This window comes from Physella acuta, unplaced genomic scaffold, assembly GCF_028476545.2.
Source record: "Physella acuta isolate Inbredline_101_S28 unplaced genomic scaffold, ASM2847654v3 ptg000604l, whole genome shotgun sequence".
Classification (NCBI taxonomy): domain Eukaryota; kingdom Metazoa; phylum Mollusca; class Gastropoda; family Physidae; genus Physella; species Physella acuta.
Genome location: NW_026732123.1, coordinates 289,650 through 312,841, shown reverse-complemented (window position 1 = coordinate 312,841; position 23,192 = coordinate 289,650). Strand labels below are relative to the sequence as shown.

General features: G+C 39.7%; 3 protein-coding genes across 7 annotated transcripts; all 3 read left to right on the top strand.

The window, feature by feature from the left end:
* The first annotated feature begins 150 nt into the window (after nt 1-150).
* LOC131947671 (uncharacterized) lies at nt 151-3,480 on the top strand. Its single transcript, XM_059308929.1, has 2 exons — nt 151-279; nt 1,170-3,480. Exon 2 carries the CDS (start codon nt 1,387-1,389, stop codon nt 3,154-3,156), a length of 1,770 nt encoding a protein of 589 aa, XP_059164912.1. The 5' UTR covers nt 151-279; nt 1,170-1,386; the 3' UTR covers nt 3,157-3,480.
* Nucleotides 3,481-5,759: 2,279 nt separating this feature from the next.
* On the top strand, nt 5,760-10,985 carry LOC131947669 (uncharacterized). Of its 2 annotated transcripts, none has more exons than XM_059308927.1 (2): nt 5,760-5,832; nt 8,664-10,985. In XM_059308927.1, the coding sequence occupies exon 2, from the start codon at nt 8,993-8,995 to the stop codon at nt 10,634-10,636; it is 1,644 nt and encodes a 547-aa protein (XP_059164910.1). In that variant the 5' UTR covers nt 5,760-5,832; nt 8,664-8,992; the 3' UTR covers nt 10,637-10,985. The 2 variants fall into 2 exon arrangements, with proteins under 2 accessions (XP_059164910.1, XP_059164911.1); XM_059308928.1 differs by lacking the exon at nt 5,760-5,832 and adding an exon at nt 5,911-5,985.
* A 2,318-nt stretch (nt 10,986-13,303) lies between these two features.
* LOC131947668 (E3 ubiquitin-protein ligase MARCHF1) lies at nt 13,304-17,674 on the top strand. Of its 4 annotated transcripts, none has more exons than XM_059308923.1 (2): nt 13,304-13,420; nt 16,049-17,674. In XM_059308923.1, exon 2 carries the CDS (start codon nt 16,384-16,386, stop codon nt 17,509-17,511), a length of 1,128 nt encoding a protein of 375 aa, XP_059164906.1. In that variant the 5' UTR covers nt 13,304-13,420; nt 16,049-16,383; the 3' UTR covers nt 17,512-17,674. The 4 variants fall into 4 exon arrangements, with proteins under 4 accessions (XP_059164906.1, XP_059164907.1, XP_059164908.1 ...); XM_059308924.1 differs by having other exon boundaries at nt 13,304-13,452; XM_059308925.1 differs by having other exon boundaries at nt 13,304-13,518.
* Nucleotides 17,675-23,192: the final 5,518 nt, after the last annotated feature.

Below are 23,192 nucleotides of genomic sequence, written 5' to 3'. Positions count from 1 at the left end.
CTCCTGTCTCTTTAGGTTACTTTGAGTAGTTAAAGGTTAGCTTTTGGTAAATTTAAAAATTTGGTTTAATCTTTACACTTTAGGTAAACAAATAAATGAGAGCATCCTTGTTTTTATTTATTTATGACGTCATTTCCTACTATGGTTAATGTATTGACATCGCCTTGTATAGAGTAAAGCGGAAACATTAATATCAACAAACTTTGTAATTGAAAAGGTACTAAAAGATAAACACACACTCAGAGACCATCGACAACAGATTAAAATCTGGATACAAAGGTTAGCAGTTTGGTAGATTACATTCTCATCGCCTGTTTTTGTAGAAGAGTGGTCGCCTCAGCTTATTTTATTTCGATGGTTTGTTTTCTTTAGTTTCAGTTATCAGGGATTTAAACTCAGTAAAATGTACAAAAAAGTCATTTCTTTACTCTCTCTTACATCTATTGCCTTTACTTCACGTTAAGCTTACAATAAATACTTCCAAATAGTACAGATTTCACTTACACATACATCGTGTGACATCACGTTACGTCATTCTTACTGTACTCTTGCATAAAGTGACATCATCTAACTTTTCTCTAAAAGTGACATCACCTAACCTATGTCTTACATAAAGTGACATCATCTAACCTTTCTCTTAAAGTGACATCACCTAACCTATGTCTTACATAAAGTGACATCACCTAACCTATGTCTTACATAAAGTGACATCACCTAATCCTTTTCTTAAAGTGACATCACCTAACCTATGTCTTACATAAAGTGACATCACCTAACCTCTCTCTTAAAGTGACATCACCTAATCCTTCTCTTAAAGTGACATCACCTAACCTATGTCTTACATAAAGTGACATCATCTAACCTTTCTCTTAAAATGACATCACTCAACATCTCTCTTACACAATATGACATCACTTAACCTCTCTCTTCCATAGTGACATCTCTTAACATCTCTGTAACATAAAGTGACATCACTCGACCTCTCTCTTACAAGAAATCACTTAAACGCTCTCTTAAAGTGACATCACTTGACATCATTCTTACATAAATTGAAATCACCTAACCTAATCACAACGTGAACCTTAACCGTGATTGCTTTATAATTATTAACAAAATAAAAATGACTAGTGCCACTTTTAATAAGGCGTTTTTATGTTTCACGACTTAAGCTGAAGACCACCAACACCTTTCCCAGACACGTACGCACCACTTATAGCAGCACCATCGAGAGACGGCTGATCACAACAAATCCAATCTTCGACACGCTGCTCACAATCTGACTGGTTTCAATCATCGGCTGAAATACTCGTCAGAAAACAATCCAATCCATCGCAGCTTTTTACCCGGCAGTAAATGTGAACAACCCAAAATCTGTAGAAACCAACGATGGGTTCGCAGGGCACCTCCCAGGTGTATCATTCAGATGACAAATGCTGCAGGATTTGTCACGACGATGGCGGTCGTGAGAAACTCGTCTCGCCCTGCTATTGCTCTGGATCCATGGGATTCGTACATGTATCCTGCCTGAAGAAATGGTTGCGTCTCAAAGGCCGGAAATTCTGCGAGCTGTGCTCCTACAAGTTCCCTATGGTCAAAGTCTACCCCACGGGGTGGCAGTACTTTAAGATACTAATGAAAACCTGGCTGCTTAAAGACATCCTGTGTCGTTATATGTTGCTTGCTAGCATAACTTTACTGTGCATAGCGAATGGTATGTGCTTTGAACATGTGGGTAAGGCAGACACTACGAGTGTCATCATCATGCTGCTGGTATCACTCCTTGACGTCGGCTACATCTGTTTGATTGTCCGAATCGTGTTCTACCGACGCAGACATTTCTTGATATGGCGTAACAAAAAAGGTCAAAATCGGATGGTGTTCGACAAAACACCTCCACCAATAATACGGAATGTTCAAGATAAAATCCACGAGCAGGCGCATCGTGCCGAAACATCGCGCGCCGTCCAGACTCAGGAAGGTATCCCCGTCTTATTGAGGCCTGGGCACTCCAGGGACCCCACGACAAGTCTTACGGCAAACGGTAGCGGCAATGTCAACATCAACGTTACCCACACCCAACTGCCTGCTGGTTCCGAGTTCCAGAGGGTCTCAGACGGCGATGAAACTGATCAGTATTTTAGCTGTCCTGAAGAAAGGCTACTGTCGAACGAGAATGTTTGGACCATTCCTCAACAGAACGGAATAAATAACATTACAACAACCGTGGGTTCTAGAAGCTCAAAAACACATAGACGTAGAGCTCGCCATAGGTCATGTGGATTATCTTTACTATGTCATGATGACCTATGTTCAGCATTCAGGGTTTACAAACCCAACCCAAATGCGACCGATATCCAGCTGCCTGTGGTTCAGAGGTTCGCAGCCCAGGATGACACAGATGAATTCTTTACCTTTCATAAACTCGTCTATTTGTGTAAGATTGCTCGTTCGCATAAAATTTCTATCAATGAAATGTATGAAATAACTGATGTGAAAAGTAAAAATACTAACAACATTCTTTCCAGGGTGGTTAGAAAAGGTTCGAAGACAGAGAGACGAATGTCTCGCCACAGGTCTCGTGCTACTGACAAGACGGTGGGCTCGTCCACAGATGGTCATCCACTGGTCACTCGGAGCCTGTCACTACTAGGTCATGATGACCGTGCATCGCCTACAAGGTCTATAAGCCCAAATGAATTGAACCATCGAACCCAACCTACTAACCCAACCATCGAACCCAACCAGCGAACCCGACCATTGAACCCAACCAGCCAATCATTGGTCACTCGAAGTCTGTCAATACTAGGTCATGATGACCTATGTTCAGCCTTCAGGGTTTACAAACCCAACCCAAATGCGACCGATATACAGCTGCCTGTGGTTCAAAGGGTCGCAGCCCAGGATGACACGGCTGAATTCTTTACCTTTCCTAAACCCTTCTTTTTGTGTAAGGAGAATGCTTGCTCCCATAAAATAAGTAAAAACACAAACAACGTTCGAAAAGTTTCGAAGACAGAAAGACAAATGTCCCGTCACAGGTCTCGTGACAAGAAGGTGGGCTCGTCCACAGATGGTCAGTCACTGGTCACTAGAGCCTTTTTAATACTAGGTCATGATGACCGCACATCCGCCTTCAAGTTCTATAAACCCAAATGAGTTGAACAATCGAACCCAACCAGGGAACCCGACTAATGAACCCAACCATTGAACCCAACCATTGAACCCAACCATTGAAACCAACCACCGACGAGGGTTGATACTTAGTAAAGGTGTATGAGACTGTTTTTTTTTAGTTACTGATTCGCATTTCATCATTGCTTGCCAAAACATAAAAAATAATTATATAAATACTGGATAAAAAACATTTTTTAATCCAAGAACTAAAATGGCGTATGTGAGAAAACCATGTAAACAAAAATATATTAATACCGAATATGAAAGTATGGATGTTTAAATGAGACGAATAATGAGTTTTACATTTTATTTTTAGAGACATTTTACAAGGTTTGTAGTTTCCACAATTTTAATTACGAATTGTAATTCACCGAAATTTGAACGAAAATTTAGTTTACAAATAATTATATAAATGAAGACAAGTTGAATGCGATGTAAATAAATGAATACACTTCTGGTCTAAACATTCCTTGTTTTAGTCTTCACTTTACGTTACTTGTCGCATTTGCTGTATAGAGTTTTTATCTTTCTATTACAAAACTATGCTACCCTTGTCTTAGATACAGTTATATTTAGTCCCTATTTATAAACTAAGCTAATGCTGTCTAATTTAAATCAGGTTGGACCCCTATTAGGTTGGATCCCTATTAGGTTGGACCTCTATTAGGTTAAATCCCAAGCAGGTTAAATCCCTATTGGGTTCGATAAACATTAGGTTGAAAGTTTTATCCCTATTAGGTTGGATCCCCAGACAGAATCGTATTACACACGACAATTTGAATCAGACGTAAAGCGGGACATGGGGAGTAGATTGTGACGTCATGTTTTGTGTGTGACCAAGTGTTATAAAATGGTGGTCAAGTCAGGTTAACAAACGTGATGTCATTAATGAACGACATGTTTAAAATCACTTGATTATGATGGATGATCTGTATGTGTGTGTGCTTGTAAACTTTTATTTCAGAAAAAAAAAACGGTAAAATAAAACTCCCTTTCACACACGACGGTCTACGGGGAAAGTGAAGTAGAGTTCACCTGTTTCTGTGACCACGACATATGAAGGATAGAGGGGTCAGCCGCCTCTCATTTTCTCACGTGTGTTAATGCCCCACTACAGTTGGGTGGATTCTGGGACGTTCTACGGAGTGGAAACCATATTTGAACTCGAGACTCTCGGGTTAGCACACTACAATCGCGCCTTTTGTGTGATGGACAATTACCGTGTGATGAATACAACTTTCTGGGACCCAGGGTCCCGAGCCCTAGGGGGTCTCGGATCTCCGCGCCATGACAGATGTGTCTGTGAGGGGTCTAGTCAGACGTGTGTATGACCCCACAGAGCCTGTCTTCACGGTGAGGCTACAAGCGAATACATCTCTATTAGATTCTTTAGTATAGTATAGTATAGAATCACGCGAAAAAAGAAAGTAGAGAACTGCCCGTAATACTTATTGTAACAAAATTGAATTAAACCGTTTTAATAACATTTTTTATTAATGATGCACTAAAAAGTAGAAAATAAACGATTTGCTTAAAATATATTATACTACCCTACTATTTAAGTAACTATAAAGAAAAGCGCGGGTCACTATATTATCTATTGGATACCTTTTCTAATATTTAGGGAGAGATTTTGAAAATGTTGACGTTTTAAATCCTTCCAGATCGTTCATATCTTAGTTTTTTGCAATTTTGTATGACTGTGCGTACTAAACACGATAAGTTGAGTACCGTTTCAGTCAGTGTTTCTTCCAGACTTTTTCTTCAGGGGAGGGGGAGGGGCACTTGATATTTTCGGGAGGGTGGGTGACGAGATAATCCAACCAGATAACTCAACCAGCGTTACCAATCATTGAACCCAACCAGCTAACCCAACCACCGACAAATGGTTGATACTTAATAAAGGTGTATGAGACGGTTTTTAGTACACATTGTTTGAAGCGTTACTCATTCGAATTTCATCATTGCTTGCCAAAACATAAATAATACATATATAAATAATGGATAAAAACATTTTTAAATCCAAGAAATAAAATAGCGTATGTGAGAAAACCATGTAAACAAAAATATAGTAATAACGAATTTGAAAGTATGGATGTTTAAATGATACGAATAATAAGTTTTACATTTTATTTTAGATTTTTAGAGACATTTCCCTCCCCCCCCCCCCCCCCCCCCCCACTCTCCTCCCGTGAAGAGTTGCCTAAAAACAACACTGGTTTCAGTTAGGTTGACGAGGTTTCATACACACGTATTATATTAAATTGGTAGTTTTCTCTCAACTTTTAAGACAGTAGATGTTTACATGTAATAGACTACTTGGATAGGCACTTTTGTCAAGTTATATAACCAAACTGCAATACCCAATTCACATCTGTAATCAATCTCAAGTATGAAAAGACAAGAGTGAAGCTCAATAGCTGAGCCTCAATGTAATCTGAAGCGACACACACGTATGGGAAATCCAAAACTCATGTCTCTTTATATTAAGTCGTTAAAGGTTAGCCTCTGTTTAATCTTTTTACTTTAGGTAAACAAATAAATGAGAGCATCCGTGTTTTTATGTGTTTATGACGTCATTTCCTAGTATGGGTGGGTTGAGAAAATTGTACAAAATTAATATCAACAAACTTTGTACTGGAAGTTATGCGCCATCTTGTAAGTAAAAACGTACAAAAACACAAACAACACACTCAGAGTCCATCGTCAAGAGGTTAAAATCTAGATGCAACGTTTCGCAGTTTGGTAGACTACACACTCATCGTCTGTTTTTGTAGAACAGTGGTCGCCTCAGCTTATTTCATGTTGATGGTTTGATTTCTTTAGTATCAGTTACATAAAGTGACATCATTTGTCATCCCTCTTACATAAGGTGACATTATTTGACATCACTCTTACATATGGTGACATCTCTTGACAATATTCTTACATAAAGTACAGTGACATAATTTGACCTCTCTCTTACACAAAATGACATAACCTAACCTTTCTTTTAAACCGACAACACTTAACCCTTATCTTAAAGTGACATCACCTAATCTGTCTTACATAAAGTGACATCACCTAACCTATGTCTTACATAAAGGGATATCACTTAACATCTCTCTTACATAAAGTGACATTATTTAACTTAACCTCTCTCTTACGTAAAGTTACATCACTTGACTTCTCTCTTACGTAAAGTTACATCACTTGACCACTCTCTTAAAGTGACATCACTCGACATCACTATTACATAAAGTGACATCAATTAACATAACTCTTACATAAATTGACATCAATTGACATAATTCTTACAAAAAATTGACATCACTTGATATCACTCTTACATAAAGTGACATCAATTGACATAACTCTTACATAAATTGACATCACTTGACCTCTCTCTTAAAGTGACATCACTTGACATCGCTCTTACATAAATTGACATCACTTGACATCACTCTTACATAAAGTGACATCAATTGACATAACTCTTACATAAAGTGACATCAATTGACATCACTCTTAGATAAATTGGCATCACCTAACCTCTCTCTTACTTAGGTGACATCATTTAACCTCTTTTAACTTCTCCTTCACATGAAGTGACAAAACTTATGTCTTATAATTTGAATTGAATTAAATCTTACCGTCTTTACATCTGGCTAATATTTTTGCATGCTCTTATGTAAATGGCTTGACCTTTAGGGAAAACTGACGGTTTCACTCAAAGCCCTCGACGAGGGCTAAAAATTGACCGCGAGTGAAATTCTCTTTATATGAGCTCTATTACGAAAAAAAAATTTCCTCCGACGACCCCCCTTAAAATTTTGTGCGGTGGTAGGAGAACGCCTTGGGGTGTCACAAAAAACTCGCCATGTCCGGGAAAATTCGTTAAATGGGTTAAAACTGACCAGTCGTATTTCACTATATAATCTTTGTATTTTATGGGAAAAACAGAGGGTGGTTTCAAAACGGATTTTAGGGCACTTACCGTCTTTACATCTGGCTAATTTTTTGCATGCTCTTATGTAAATGGCTTGACCTTTAGGGAAAACTGACGGTTTCACTCAAAGCCCTCGACGAGGGCTAAAAATTGACCGCGAAAGAAATTCTCTTTATATGAGCTCTATTACGAAAAAAAATTTCCTCCGACGACCCCACTTGAAATTTTGTGAAGTGGTAGGAGAACGCCTTGGGGTGTCACAAAAAACTCGCCAGACCCGGGAAAATTCGTTAAATGGGTCAAAACTGACCAGTCGTATTTCCCTATATAATCTTTGTATTTTATGGGGAAAAACAAAGGGTGATTTCAAAACGGATTTTAGGGCACTTACCGTCTTTACATCTGGCTAATGTTTTTGCATGCTCTTAGGTAAATGGCTTGACCTTTAGGGAAAACTGTCGGTTTCACTCAAAGCCCTCAACGAGGGCTAAAAAGTGACCGCGAGTGAAGTTCTCTTTATATGAGCTCTATTACGAAAAAAAATTTCCTCCGATGACCCCCCTTGAAATTTTGTGAGGTGGTAGGAGAACGCCTTGGGGTGTCACAAAAAACTCGCCATGTCCGGGAAAATTCGTTAAATGGGTCAAAACTGACCAGTCGTATTTCCCTTTATAATCTTTGTATTTTATGGGAAAAACAGAGGGTTATTTCAACAAAGATTTCAGGGTACTTACTCCGTATATCTAATTTTTGTATACACCTCTATAGATGACTAGGCCGTATGGAAAAGCTGTTGGTCAGACTCAAAGCCCTCGAAGAGGGCCGAAAATGACCGCGATTGAAATTCTCATTATACGAAATTGTGTCATTTGCTCTATGAACAGGGGAGATAACTTTTTAGTGTAATAATTTTTAAATATTTTATATACTCTTTTTAAGAAAAAAAACAAAAAGTCATAAAGTATAGCATTGTTTAAATACATATTTTATTATAAATTAAGTTTTGAATTATGCTGAAATTGTAAAAATTAATTTCAAAACTAATTTAATATAATATTTGATTGATACTATTAAGAAAGCCCTTGCAGTTCTAATAACCTTGCGTGTAATAAGTTTGCGAATATTCCATCAATGTTTGGGTAACTTTATATTATTCCACTGTATAAATTTAGGCCCTAAGCATTTAACATAACAGCCATCACCTATTAATTAATCATTCAATTTACTTTTTTTTTTGAAATCCTAAGCGAAGCTAGGCAGTATTCTTAGTATAGATATATATATATATATATATATATATATATATATATATATATATATATATATATATATATATATATATATATATGTTTGTGTGTGTGTGTGTATGTGTGTGTGTGTATGTGTGTGTGTTTGTGTGCGTGTGTGTGTCCGTGTCTGTCTGTGCGTATGATTATTTCTTAAGTAACCTAAACTCTTTATCCTAAAACTCTCGCCAACCTTAACCGTGATTGCTTTATAATTATTACCAAAATTAAAAATGACTAGTGCCACTTTTAATAAGGCGTTTTTATGTTTCAAGACTTCAGCTGAAGACCACAAACACCTTTCCCAGACTCGTACGCACCACTTGTAGCAGCACCATCGAGAGACGGCAGATCACAACCAATTAAAACATGCGCACAATCTGCCTAGTTTCAATCATCGGCTGAAATGTTCGTCAGAAAAGATGCAAATCCATCGCAGCTTTTGATGTATAGATATTAATACAACCTCGCAAGTTTTACTCTTGGCCAGGTATCAAAGTAGCCAATAGTATTGTGACAGCTGGACACGGCAGTAGCCAGTACCATCGCCACAGCCTCACTCGGCAGTAGCAGTGAACGAACAAACCAAAATCTGTAGAAACCAATGATGGGTTCGCAGAGCATCTCCCAGGTATATAATTCAGATGACAAATGCTGCAGGATTTGTCACGACGATGGCGGTCGTGAGAAACTCGTCTCGCCCTGCTATTGCTCTGGATCTGTGGGCTTCGTCCATGTGTCCTGCCTGAAGAAGTGGCTGGGCCTCAACGGCCGGACATCCTGCGAGCTGTGCTCCTACACTTTCCCTATGGTCAAAGTCTACCCCGCGGTGTGGCAGTACTTTAAGGTACCACTGGACCAGTTGCTGCTTAAAGACATCCTGTGTCTCTTTATGTTTATTGCCACCTTCATTTTCCTGTGCATTGCGAGTGTTGTGTGCTTTAAACTTATGGGTAAGATGGACACTGAGATTGTCTTCCTCATGCTGATATTCTCACTGTTTGGCCTGCTCTTTTTTTTTTTTTTGATTGTAGATATCATTGTCTACCGTTGTAAAGACATTTTAATCTGGAGAAAAGAAAACTCTCTGACACAAATGGCCTTGGACAAAACACCGCCACCAATAATACGTGCGCAGGCGCATCAAGCTCAAACATCCCTCACGTGCCAGACACAGGGAGGTATGCCCGTGTTTTTGACGCCTACATACTCCAATGACCCCACGGGAAGTCTTGCGGCAAACGGCAACGGCAATGCCAACATCAACGTAGCCCACACCCAACTGCCTGCTGGTTCCGAGTTCCAGAGGGTCGCAGACGGCGATGAAACTAATGATTTTAGAAGCTTTTCTGAAGAAAGGCTACTGTCGAACGAGAATGCTTGGACCATACCTCAACAGAACGGAATAAATAACATTACAACAAGCGTGGATACTAGAAGCTCAAAAACACATAGACGTAGAGTTCGCCATAGGTCATGTGGATTATCTTTACTAGGTCATGATGACCTATGTTCAGCCTTCAGGGTTTACAAACCCAACCCAAATGCGACCGATATCCAGCTGCCTGTGGTTCAAAGGAACGTAGCCCAAGTTGACACGAATGAATTCTTTACCTTTCCTAAACACGTCTTTTTGTGTAAGGAGAATGCTCGCTCGCATAAAATTGCTAATAATGAAATGAATGAAATAGATGACGTGGAAAGTAAAAACACAAACAACATTCGAAGAGGTTCGAAGACAGAGAGACGAATGTCTCGCCACAGGTCTCGTGCTACTGACAAGACAGTGGGCTCGTCCACAGATGGTCAGTCACTGGTCACTCAAGGCCTGGCACTACTAGGTCATGATGACCTATGTTCAGCCTTCAGAGTTTACAAACCCAACCCAAATGCGAGCCATATCCAGCTGCCTGTGGTTCAAAGGGTCGCAGCCCAGGATGACACGAATGAATTCTTTACCTTTCCTAAACACGTCTTTTTGTGTAAGGAGAATGCTCGCTCGCCTAAAATTGATAATAATGAAATGAATAAAATAGCTGATGTGGAAAGTAAAAATACTAACAACATTCTTTCTAGGATGGTTAGAAAAGGTTCGAAGTCAGAGAGACGAATGCCCCGCCACAGGTCTCGTGCTACTGACAAGAAGGTGGGCTCGTCCACAGATGGTCAGTCACTGGTCACTCAAGGCCTGTCACTACTAGGTCAAGATGAATGGACATCCGCCTTCAAAGTATATAAACCCAAATGAGTTGAACCATCGAACCCAACCAGGGAACCCGACCAATGAGCCCAACCATTGAACCCAACCACCGACGAATGGTTGATACTTAGAAAATGTGTATGAGACTGTTTTTCGCATTTCATCATTGCTTGCCAAAACATAAAAAATAATTATATAAATACTGGATAAAAAACATTTTTTTAATCCAAGAAATAAAATAGCGTATGTGAAAAAACCATGTAAACAAAAGTATATTAATACCGAATATGAAAGTATGGATGTTTAAATGAGACGAATAATAAGTTTTACATTATATTTTAGATTTTTAGAGACATTTTACAAGGTTTGTAGTTTCCACAATTTTAATTACGAATTGTAATTTGAACGAAAATTTAGTTTACAAATAATTATATAAATGAAGACAAGTTGAATGCGATGTGAATAAATGAATACACTTCTGGTCTAAACATTCCTTGTTTTAGTCTTCACTTTACATTACTTGTCGCATTTGCTGTATAGAGTTTTTATCTTTCTATTACAAAACTATGCTACCCTTGTCTTAGATACAGTTATATTTAGTCCCTATTTATAATCTAAGCTAATGCTGTCTAATTTAAATCAGGTTGGATCCCTATTAGGTTGGATCCCTATTAGGTTGGACCTCTATTAGGTTAAATCCCAAGCAGGTTAAATCCCTATTGGGTTGGATAAATATTAGGTTGAAAGTTTTATCCCTATTAGGTTGGATCCCCAGACAGAATCGTATCAAAGATTTGTTTACAGACGACAATTTGAATCAGACGTAAAGCGGGACATGGGGAGTAGATTGTGACGTCATGTTTTGTGTGTGACCAAGTGTTATAAAATGGTGGTCAAATCAGGTTAACAAACGTGATGTCATTAATGAAGGACATGTTTAAAATCACTTGATTATGGTGGATGATCTGTATGTTTGTATGCATGTAAACTTTTATTTCAGAAAAAAAAGGTAAAATAAAACTCCCTTTCATACACGACGGTCTGCGGGGAAAGTGAAGTAGAGTTCACCTGTTTCTGTGACCACGACATATGAAGGATAGAGGGGTCAGCACTATGCCCAGCCGCCTCTCATTTTCTCACGCGAGTAAGTGCCCCACTACAGCTGGGTGGACTCTGGGACGTTCTACGGAGTTGAACCCATATTTGAACTCGAGACTCTCGGGTTAGCAGTCGTATGCTCTACCTTTCGACCACGCTGTCCCACACACATATGTGTACGATAAAGCTCTCAGCGAATCAATCAGAAACTTAACCACACGCACACTACAATCGCGCCTTTTGTGTGATGGACAATTACCGTGTGATGAATACAACTTTCTGGGACCCAGGGTCTCGAGCCCTAGGGGGTCTCGGATCTCCGCGCCATGACAGATGTGTCTGCGAGGGGTCTAGTCAGACGTGTGTATGACCCCACAGAGCCTGTCTTCACGGTGAGGCTACAAGCGAATACATCTCTATTAGATTCTTTAGTATAGTATAGTATAGAATCACGCGAAAAATGAAAGTAGAGAACTGTCCGTAATACTTATTGTAACAAAATTGAATAAAACCGTTTTAATACCATTTTTTATTAATGATGCACTAAAAAGTAGAAAATAAACGATTTGCTTAAAATATTTTATACTACCCTACTATTTAAGTAACTATAAAGAAAAGCGCGGGTCACTATATTATCTATAATCTATTGGATACCTTTTCTAATATTTAGGGAGAGATTTTGAAAATGACGTTTTAAATCCTTCCAGATTTTCATATCTTAGTTTTTTTTTCAGTTTTGTCTGACTGTGCGTTCGTAAACACGATAAGTTGAGTACCGTTTCAGTCAGTGTTTCTTACAGACTTTTTTCTTCAGGGGAGGGGGGGGGGAGGGGCACTTGATATTTTCGGGAGGGTGGGGGACGAGATAATCCAAACAGAAAACTCAACCAGCGAAACCAACAATTGAACCCAACCACCGACGTATGGTTGATACTTAGTAATGGTGTATGAGGCCGTTTTTAGTACACATTGTTTGACGCGTTACTCATTCGCATTTCATCATTGCTTGTTAAAACATAAATAATAAATATTAAAATACTGGATAAAAAAAAAATTTTAATCCAAGAACTAAAATGGCGTATGTGAGAAAACCATGTAAACAAAAATATAATAAAACCGAATTTGAAAGTATGGATGTTTAAATGAGACGAATAATAAGTTTTACATTTTATTTTAGATTTTTAGAGACATTTCTCTCCCCCCCCCCCCTCCCTTAAAGAGTTGCCTAAAAACAACACTGGTTTCAGTTAGGTTGACGAAGTTTCATACACACGTATTATATTAAATTGGTAGTTTTCTCTCAACTTTTAAGACAGTAGATGTTTACATGTAATAGACTACTTGGATGGGCACTTTTGTCAAGTTATATAACCAAACTGCAATACCCAATTCAAATCTGTGATCAATCTCAAGTATGAAAAGACAAGAGTGCAGCTCAATAGCTGAATCTCAATGTAATCTGAAGCGACACACGTATGGGAAATCCAAAACTCATGTCTCTTTATATTGAGTCGTTAAAGGTTAGCCTCTGTTTAATCTTTTTACTTTAGGTAAACAAATAAATGAGAGCATCCGTGTTTTTATTTATTTATGACGTCATTTCCTAGTAATGGTGTCTATATTGGAAAGCGTAAACATTAATATTAACAAACTTTTTACTGGAAGTAATACGCCATCTTATAAGTACAAACGTACTAAAGCACAAACAACACACTCAGAGCCCATCGTCAAGAGGTTAAAATCTAGATGCATCGTTTCGCAGTTTGGTAGATCACACACTCTTCGCCTGTTTTTGTAGAACAGTGGTCGCCTCAGCTTATTTCATGTTGATGGTTTGATTTCTTTAGTTTCAGTTACATAAAGTGACATCATTTGACATCACTCTTACATAAGGTGACATCACTTGACATTACTCTTACATAAAGTAACGTCCCTAACATCTCTATTACATACAGTGACATCACTTGACCTCTCTCTTACACAAAATGACATCAGCTAACATTTCTCTTAAACCGACATCACTTAACCCTTCTCTTAAAGTGACATCACCTTACCTATGTCTTACATAAAGGGACATCACGTAACATCTCACTTACATAAAGTGACATTATTTAACTTAATATCACTCTTACGTAACGTTACATCACTTGACCTCTCTCTCTTACGTAAATTTACATCACTTGACCTCTCTCTTAAAGTGACATTACTCGACATTACTATTACATATAGTGACATCAATTGACATAACTCTTACATAAATTGACATCAATTAACATAAATCTTTCAAAAAATTGACATCACTTGACCTCTCTCTTAAAGTGACATCACTTGACATCGCTCTTACATAAATTGACATCACTTGACATCACTCTTACATAAAGTGACATCACTTGACATCACTCTTACATAAAGTGACATCAAATGACATCACTCTTAGATAAATTGACATCACTTGACCTCTCACTTAAAGTGACATCAATTGACATAACTCTTACATAAAGTGACATCACTTGACATCACTCTTACATAAAGTGACATCAAATGACATCACTCTTAGATAAATTGGCATCACCTAACCTCTATCTTACTTAGGTGACATCATTAAACCTCCTTTAACTTCTCCTTCACATGAAGTGACAAAACTTATGTCTTATAATTTGAATTGAATTAAATCACCTTCCTGCATCAAACAAAGTTAGCAAGTATGGCTTGTGCATATATATATGAATGTATGTATATATATATATATATATATATATATATATATATCTATAATATAATCGGGCTGAGCGTGTCCTTCCGTCCGTCATCGCTATAGATTTTGGGACTATAAAAGTAAGCTACGCACCATGCTGTGCTTTTCAGTGCACCGCAGTGTCTTATTATAAGTATTAGAGTAGGGTTTGTTTATATAGTGGCATAGAGCTATTTTATAATTTCCACTGTTTGTACAATTTTGCATAACGTAAAGAGAATATTAAATACACGCACATTGCTAAAACATATTAAAAGGATCAATGTCAAATATTGTTTTCTTTTTTATGCCTTAGAAAGGTGGAAACATTTTAATAACGTAATAACAGTAGGCTAGAAAAATCAAATTAATTTAACTCTTTTTTTGACAAGGGAGGTAATTTAAAAATAAATTAAACTCACGCTAATAAAAAAATGTGAATGCAAATCTACGGACCTCTTAGAAGGAATTAGTGTTGCAATAATATAATTAGCAAAATGTGAATGCAAATTGTGCGGATGCGGATTGTTAGAAAATTATAATTAGCATGGATTGATAAAAGGCAATCTTTTATTTATTTTATTCACTACTTCTAATTTTTAATCAACTATTCCGCACCATTATAGACATTGGGTGCGCAATGGTTTTAGTTATGAAACTCAATTGAAAATTTTTAAAATTAAAATACTGGGAAAAAATGCGTGAATTGATAAAGTGATATATGGTAGGTAAACACTGATATTTTAAATATTGCCTATTTTTTATTGTATATTATTTATTATTATTTTATCTTTCGGTTTGCGGACAAGCTGGGGTTTTATAAGAGAGGCGTAGCTAGGGGGGGGGGGGGGTTGGAAATCGAAAGTTTTAGGGAGGGGGGTAGGGTGCGAATCGAAAGTTTTAGGGGGTGCAAATCAAAAGTTTGAGCGGGGGAAATTTCAAATTAAAAGTGGTGCAAATCGAAAGTCTGAAGGGAATGCAAATCAAAAGTTTAAGGGGGTGGGGTGGAAATTGAAATTTTGAGGGGAGGGGGTGCAAATCGTAAGTTTGAGGGAGGGTCAAATCGAAAGTTTGTCCCCGGGCGCCGGAAAGGGTCGCAACACCTCTGTTTTGTAGTCATTCACTGTGTCAGACGCGTCCGCCGGGACTCGGAAAGGGCGCGATTTGGCGCTACGGGCTAGACTGTGAGCAATATGCCTTTATGATTGCATTTAAATTGTGTTTATGTTATGAGTGTTGTGTTCGTTTTTTCGTTTTTTTTTTGCGTTCGTTCGTTTGTGTTGTGTTTAGTTTTGTTCTGTTCCAAAGTTGGTATATTTAAAAATGATTTACCGTGGCGGAGCACGGGATACAGCTAGTATATATATATATATATATATATATATGTATGTATGTATATATATATATATATATATATATATGTGTGTGTGTGTGTGTGTGTGTGCGTGTGTGTGTGACTGTGTGTGCGTGTGTGTGTCCGTGTCTGTCTGTGCGTATGGTTATTTCTTAAGTAACCTAAACTCTTTATCCTAAAACTCTCGCCAAACTTAACCGTGATTGCTTTATAATTATTACCAAAATTAAAAATGACTAGTGCCACTTTTAATAAGGCGTTTTTATGTTTCAAGACTTCAGCTGAAGACCACAAACACCTTTCCCAGACTCGTACGCACCACTTGTAGCAGCACCATCGAGAGACGGCAGATCACAACCAATTAAAACATGCGCACAATCTGCCTAGTTTCAATCATCGGCTGAAATGTTCGTCGGAAAACAAGCCAATCCGTCGCAGCTTTTTACCCGTTGAAGTAGAGATAATAATAAAACCTCGTAAGTTTTACTCTTGGCCAGGTATCAAAGTAGCCAATAGTATTGTGACAGCGGACACGGCAGTAGCCAGTACCATCGCCACAGCCTCACTCGGCAGTAGCAGAGAACAAAACAAAATCTGTAGAAACCAACGATGGTTTCGCAGAGCACCTCCCAGGTATATAATTCAGATGACAAATGCTGCAGGATTTGTCACGACGATGGCGGTCGTGAGAAACTCGTCTCGCCCTGTTATTGCTCTGGATCTATGGGCTCCATACACGTGTCCTGCCTAGAGAAGTGGCTGGGTCTCAACGGCCGGACATCCTGCGAACTGTGCTCCTACACGTTCCCTGTGGTCAAAGTCTACCCCACGGTGTGGCAGTACTTTAAGGTACTACTGAAAAACTGGCGGCTTAAAGATATCCTGTGTATTTTTATGTTGCTTGCCGCCGTCAGTTTACTGTGCATAGCGAGTGGTATGCGCTTTGAACATGTGGGTAAGGCGGACACTGAGATTGTCGTCCTCATGCTGATGTTCTCACTCCTTGATGTTTTCGACCAATACAGATACTTCTTGATCTGGCAACAAGAAAATGCTCAGACAAAACGCTCGTTCGACAAAACACCGCCACCAATAATACGGAAATGTCCAAATACCATTCGTGAGCAGGCGCGTCGAGCTGAAACATCGCGCTTAGGCCAGACACAGGGAGCTATCCCCGTCTTGTTGAGGCCTGGGTCCTCCAGTGACCCCACGACAAGTCTTGCGGCAAAAGGTAGCGGCGTTTCCGAAGACGGTTTGTTGAACGAGAATGCTTGGACAAATTCTAAAGCGAAGGAAACAAACAACATTACATCAAGCACGGGTACCAGAAGTGCATGCAAGGTGGAGAGTTCGTCCATTAAGGGAAAAGTTCAACTAGGTCATGATAACCGAACTTCAGCCTTTAGGGTTTACAATCCCAACCCAAATGCGAACCATACCCAGCTGCCTGTGGTTCAGAGGGGCGCAGCCCAGGATGACACCGATGAATTCTTTCCTAAACACGTCAATTTGTGTAAGGAGAATAATGTGACAAGTCAAAACACAAACAATATTATTTCTAGCGTTTGTAGAAAAGGTTCGAAGACAGAGAGACGAATGTCTCGCAAAAGGTCTCGTGCTACTGACAAGACCGTGGGCTCGTCCACAGATGGTCAGTCACTGGTCACTCGAGGCCTGTCAAAACTAGGTCATGATCACGGTACATCCGCCTTCAAGGCCTGTAAGCCCAAATAAGTTGAGCCATCGAACCCAACCATCGAACCCAACCATCGAACCCAACCATCGAACCCAGCCAAAAACAAAAATAATAAATATGTAATACTCGATAAAAAAACATTTTTAATCCAAGAAATAAAATAATGTATATTAGAAACCCATGCAAATAAAAATATAATAATACCGAACCCCTTGTTTTAGTCTTCACTTTACGTTACTTGTGTCATTTGCTGTATAAAAAATTACAAAACTATGCTATCCTAGTCTTAGATACAGTTATATTTAGTTCCTGTTTATAACCTAAGCTTATGCTGTCTAATTTCGATCAGGTTGGACCCCTTTTAGGTTGGATCCCTATCAGGTTGGATTACTATTAGGTTAAATACCTATTAGGTTTAATCCCTATTAGGTACGATCCCTTTTAGTTTGGATCCCTAGTAGGTTTGATCTCTATTAGACACGATCCCTTTTAGGTTGAATCCCTATATTAGGTTGGATCCCTATTAGTTTGGATCCCTATTATGTTTGATCCCTATTAAGTACGATCCCTATAAGCACGATTTCTTTTAGGTACGATCCCTGTTAGGTACGATCCCTAGAAGATTTGATCCCTGAAAATTTTAATCCCTGAAAGTTTTGACCCATTTAATTGGTTTAAAATGTCAACGTTTAAAACATCCCCAGACAGAATCGTATGAAAGATTTGTTTACCGGCGACAATTTGCATCAGACGTACAGCGGGACATGGGGAGTAGATTGTGACGTCATGTTTTGTGTGTGACCAAGTGTTATAAAATGGTGGTCAAGTCAGGTTAACAAACGTCATGTCAGTAATGAACGACATGTTTAAAATCACTTGATTATGATGGATGATATGTATGTGTGTATGTTTGTGTGCATGTAAACTTTTATTTCAGAAAAAAAGGTAAAATAAAGTACCCTTTTCGCACACGACGGTCTACGGGGCAAGTGAAGTAGAGTTTACCTGTTTCTGTGACCACGGCATATGACGGTTAGAGTGGTCAGCACTATGCCCAGCCGCCTCTCATTCTCTCAGCTGGGTGGACTCTATGACGTTCTTCGGAGTGTAACCCATATTTGAACTCGAGACTCTCGGGTTAGCAGTCGGATGCTCTACCATTCGACCACGCTGTCCCACACACATGTATGTACGATAAGGCTCTCAGCGAATCAATCAGAAACTTAACCACACGCACACTACAATCGCGCGTTTTATGTGATGGACAATTACCGTGTGATGAATACAACTTTCTGGGACCCAGGGTCTCGAGCCCTAGGGGGTCTCGGATCTCCGAGACATGACAGATGTGTCTGCGAGGGGTCTAGTCAGACGTGTGTATGACCCCACAGAGCCTGTCTTCACGGGGAATCTATAGTATCGTGTTGCCGATATTGTGGAGCGCCATTTTTTTTTCTCCACCGCTCAGCAGCGGGTTTGAATGGGAAAACCTGAGCCAAAGATGAATCACACGTAGAATGAAAGTAGAAAACTATCCGCAATATTTGCTGTAGAAACGTTGTGTGATAGCAGATTTTTCAGTAACATAAAAAAAAATTGAAATTGCCAGTTGTACTAGCTACCCATCTAGTTAATTACGCTTAAACTATTGCCATGTTGTTGCCATTGCATCTAATGGATTTAATACACAAAAACGGCGTGGTCGTGTGTTACATCACACGGCTTCTAACCCATTAGTCTTGAGTTCAGAACCCTGGCTCTAGTCCCTAGGGCGCTCCTACTCGTGTTAGGAAAAGCAACGTTAGAAGGGTATAGAGTTGTTCATACTATCCTTTAGACATTCGCACAGACAAACAGATGAACTCGTCGTTATTTAACTGCAGACTGTGAGATTAGAAACGGGAAGACTAAACATTCTAACACGAATACCCATTCTAAGACAAAAAAAAAACCATTTTAGGATACAAAAACACATTCTCTTAAGTACTTGAAAAGATGTCAACATTAACATATTACATTTTTGAAAAGATTAATCTTAATTTATTGCTCTATTTTTTATGGGACGGAGAGGTCTAGCAGTAGAGAGCTGGACTGCTAGCCTGTAAGTCTCGAGTTCGAATCCGGGTTCAAGTCAGTAGACCGTCCCTGAGTCCACTTAACTCTGATGGGTACCTAACTCACGTTAGGGAAAGTAAACGTGGCTGGGCATAGTGCTGACCACACTATCTCTTCATATGCCGAGGTCACAGAAACAAGTGAACTCTACTTCACTTGCCCCATAGACCGTCAGGTTTGAAAGGGAAACTTTTATTGCTCTATTTTAATGTGGAAATAAGATTAGAAAGTCCTCGAATAAATTCTATAACAAGAAAAACGGTCGACATATTCTAAATACAAAACACAATCTACACATTATAAATACAAAACACAATCTTCACATTATAAATACAAAACACAATCTTCACATTCTATATACAAAACACAATCAAAACATTTTAAATACAAAACACAATCTAAACATTCTAAATACAAAACACAATCTACACATTTTAAATACAAAAATCAATAAAAACACAATCTAAACATTCTAAATACAAAACACAATCTTTACATTCTATATACAAAACACAATCAAATCATTCTCAAATACAAAACACCATCTACACATGCTTAATACCAAAACACGATATTCGTATGCTAAATACAAAACACGATCTAACCTTGCCCTATGTTTTAGGTCATGGTACCACCCCAGCCAAAATCGGAAGCGGGGTTTTATCTACCGGAAATTCCCCAGAGACTGACTGTCTCCACGCGTTTTCTGAAGCTCCAGGGTCGTGTCCTGCCAGACATCTTGAGTACGACATTTAATCAAGTGTAAACATTATGGTGTCTATAGGGTGTCAGTCTAATTATTTTATAACAACTTGACGTGACTAGAATTTTCTATTTTAAGTTTAATTTTAAGCGTTCTCAGTGTTGTTGTGCTACCAGCTTTTTTTTTAAATTACTGAGAGGGATTGAGGCCATTGGAAGCTATCGTGGGAATGGGTGGGGGGGGGGGAGCGGCTCCAGCCACTGGAAACTGGTTCAAATATTTTATTTTATATAAATTCAATTTATTTCGTGGGGAGGGGGCGGTTGACGTGCACCAGGGGGAGGGTGAAAGCAGGGCGTAGCGAGGGGGGGCTGGGGGTGCGGCCCGCACCGGGTGACACCATTAGGGGGTGACACCAAGGCAAAAAATAGCAAAATATATAGAGAAAAACTTGAGGGGGGTGCAAATCGAAAATCTGAGGGGGGGGTGCAAATCGAAAGTTTGAGGGGGGGTGCAAATCGAAAATTTGAAAGTTTGTCCCCGGGAAGGGTCGCTACGCCTCTGGGGGGTGACACCATTAAGTGCCGCACCGGGTGACACCCGACCTCGCTACGCCACTGGGTGACAGTGCCCTCGCCCGCCGTGCCTGAAAGAAACTCTGGATGCGGAGAGGATAACAATGGTTGATTTTTTTAAATTTAGAGTAACTTTACTTCGTCAATAGCTCAAAGTAGAACTAAAAATCCGAGCTTAACTCTAGTGCCAAATAAGTACAACAATTTTAGAACCACTGCCCCAACAAATCCAGTGGTTTGCCCAGCGTCAGCCACCAACCCAAACCCCCCTGTGTGGTCTGAGATAATTACCATCCCCCAGTCGACGGGAGACTTGGCGTTGTCTCCCCTTTATCTCTCCCAAACTTGCCCAACTATTAGCCCTGACATGGGACGCAAATCTCGAATTTCTCCTCACCTACAGCGGGGAGATAATCCTCGTCAGGTCGACACCGATGTAAAACGAGTTGTATCCCCTTCAGTGTGCTCATCGCGGGGGTGTGAGGGAAAGGGGAGGGGGGAGGGGTATGTTTTGAAATACAACACGAAATCGCGGACCGGTCTTCCTCATAACAACCATGTTATGCTCGAAATGGCATTAACCCTTTGAATATGTGTCATGAAATTTTAACCCTCATGTGCTTGTTTGAACATTTTTATAACCCCCTAAATTTTAGTGTTTTCGCTGCCCTTGTGCCAATTATAAAAGTGTATGGGGTTTCCCAAAGACCGTTTGACCCTACACTAAATTGATAACAAATTTGGAGAAATAATTTTCAAATGTATACGACTACATGTTTTTTTTATACTTTTAATATTAATTAATGTAGGCCTACTTGTTTTGTTTGACACGCATTGAAAAAATGCGGCAACATTTTTCTTGATTAGTCACGTTCACATTATCGTTTCACACTCACACACATACAGATTCACTTACACGCATTAACACACACACATAGAACAAAAACATACACATACATACATCAACACACACAAACACAAATATAAAAACGCAAATATAATTCACACGTCTAGCATAAATTTTCATTTAAAATTACTCATCTATTGAAGGGGTTATACATTATAATTGAGTTGAGAGCTAATGTATGACATTTACAAGTAAAACTGTTTTGACTAAAATCCCTATCAGATAGCTCACTTATTAAGTACATGTTGTTTTTATCTTTTAATTCAATCTACAAACGTCGATGCTGATTTTTTCCCACATTTTGACTGCTGTCAATACCAAAACATTAATCTTCAAACGACACGAAATACGACGCTGCCTTCAGATAAATCAAAACCTCAACACGCTATCATGCCACATCATCCCACTATCACACGTTGTATTATTAACAACCATCCACAATTTATCGTCAAGTTGATGAAAACCATAGACTTTCGTCATCAGCCTATCTAATCAACAGTAGACTTTCGTCATCAGCCTACCTAATCAACAGTAGACTTTCGTCATCAGCCTACCTAATCAACAGTAGACTTTCGTCATCAGCCTACCTAATCAACAGTAGACTTTCGTCATCAGCCTACCTAATCAACAGTAGACTTTCGTCATCAGCCTACCTAATCAACAGCAGCCAACATTTTATTGATGCACATTACCGAACACTTCACTCCCATTCCGCCCCTCACACTTCCCATTCCGCCCCTCACACATCCCATTCCGCCCCTCACACTTCCCATTCCCCCCCCCCCTCACACTTCCCATTCCGCCCCTCACACTTCCCATTCTGCCCCTCACACTTCCCATTCCGCCCCTCACACTTCCCATTCCGCCCCTCACACTTCCCATTCCGCCCCTCACACTTCCCATTCCGCCCCTCACACTTCCCATTCCGCCCCTCACACTTCCCATTCCGCCCCTCACACTTCCCATTCCGCCCCTCACACTTCCCATTCCGCCCCTCACACTTCCCATTCCCCCCTCACACTTCCCATTCCGCCCCTCACACTTCCCATTCCCCCCCTCACACTTCCCATTCCGCCCCTCACACTTCCCATTCCGCCCCTCACACTTCCCATTCCGCCCCTCACACTTCCCATTCCGCCCCTCACACTTCCCATTCCGCCCCTCACACTTCCCATTCCCCCCTCACACTTCCCATTCCGCCCCTCACACTTCCCATTCCCCCCCTCACACTTCCCATTCCGCCCCTCACACTTCCCATTCCGCCCCTCACACTTCCCATTCCGCCCCTCACACTTCCCATTCCGCCCCTCACACTTCCCATTCCCCCCCCCTCACACTTCCCATTCCGCCACTTCCCATTCCGCCACTTCCCATTCCGCCCCTCACACTTCCCATTCCGCCCCTCACACTTCCCATTCC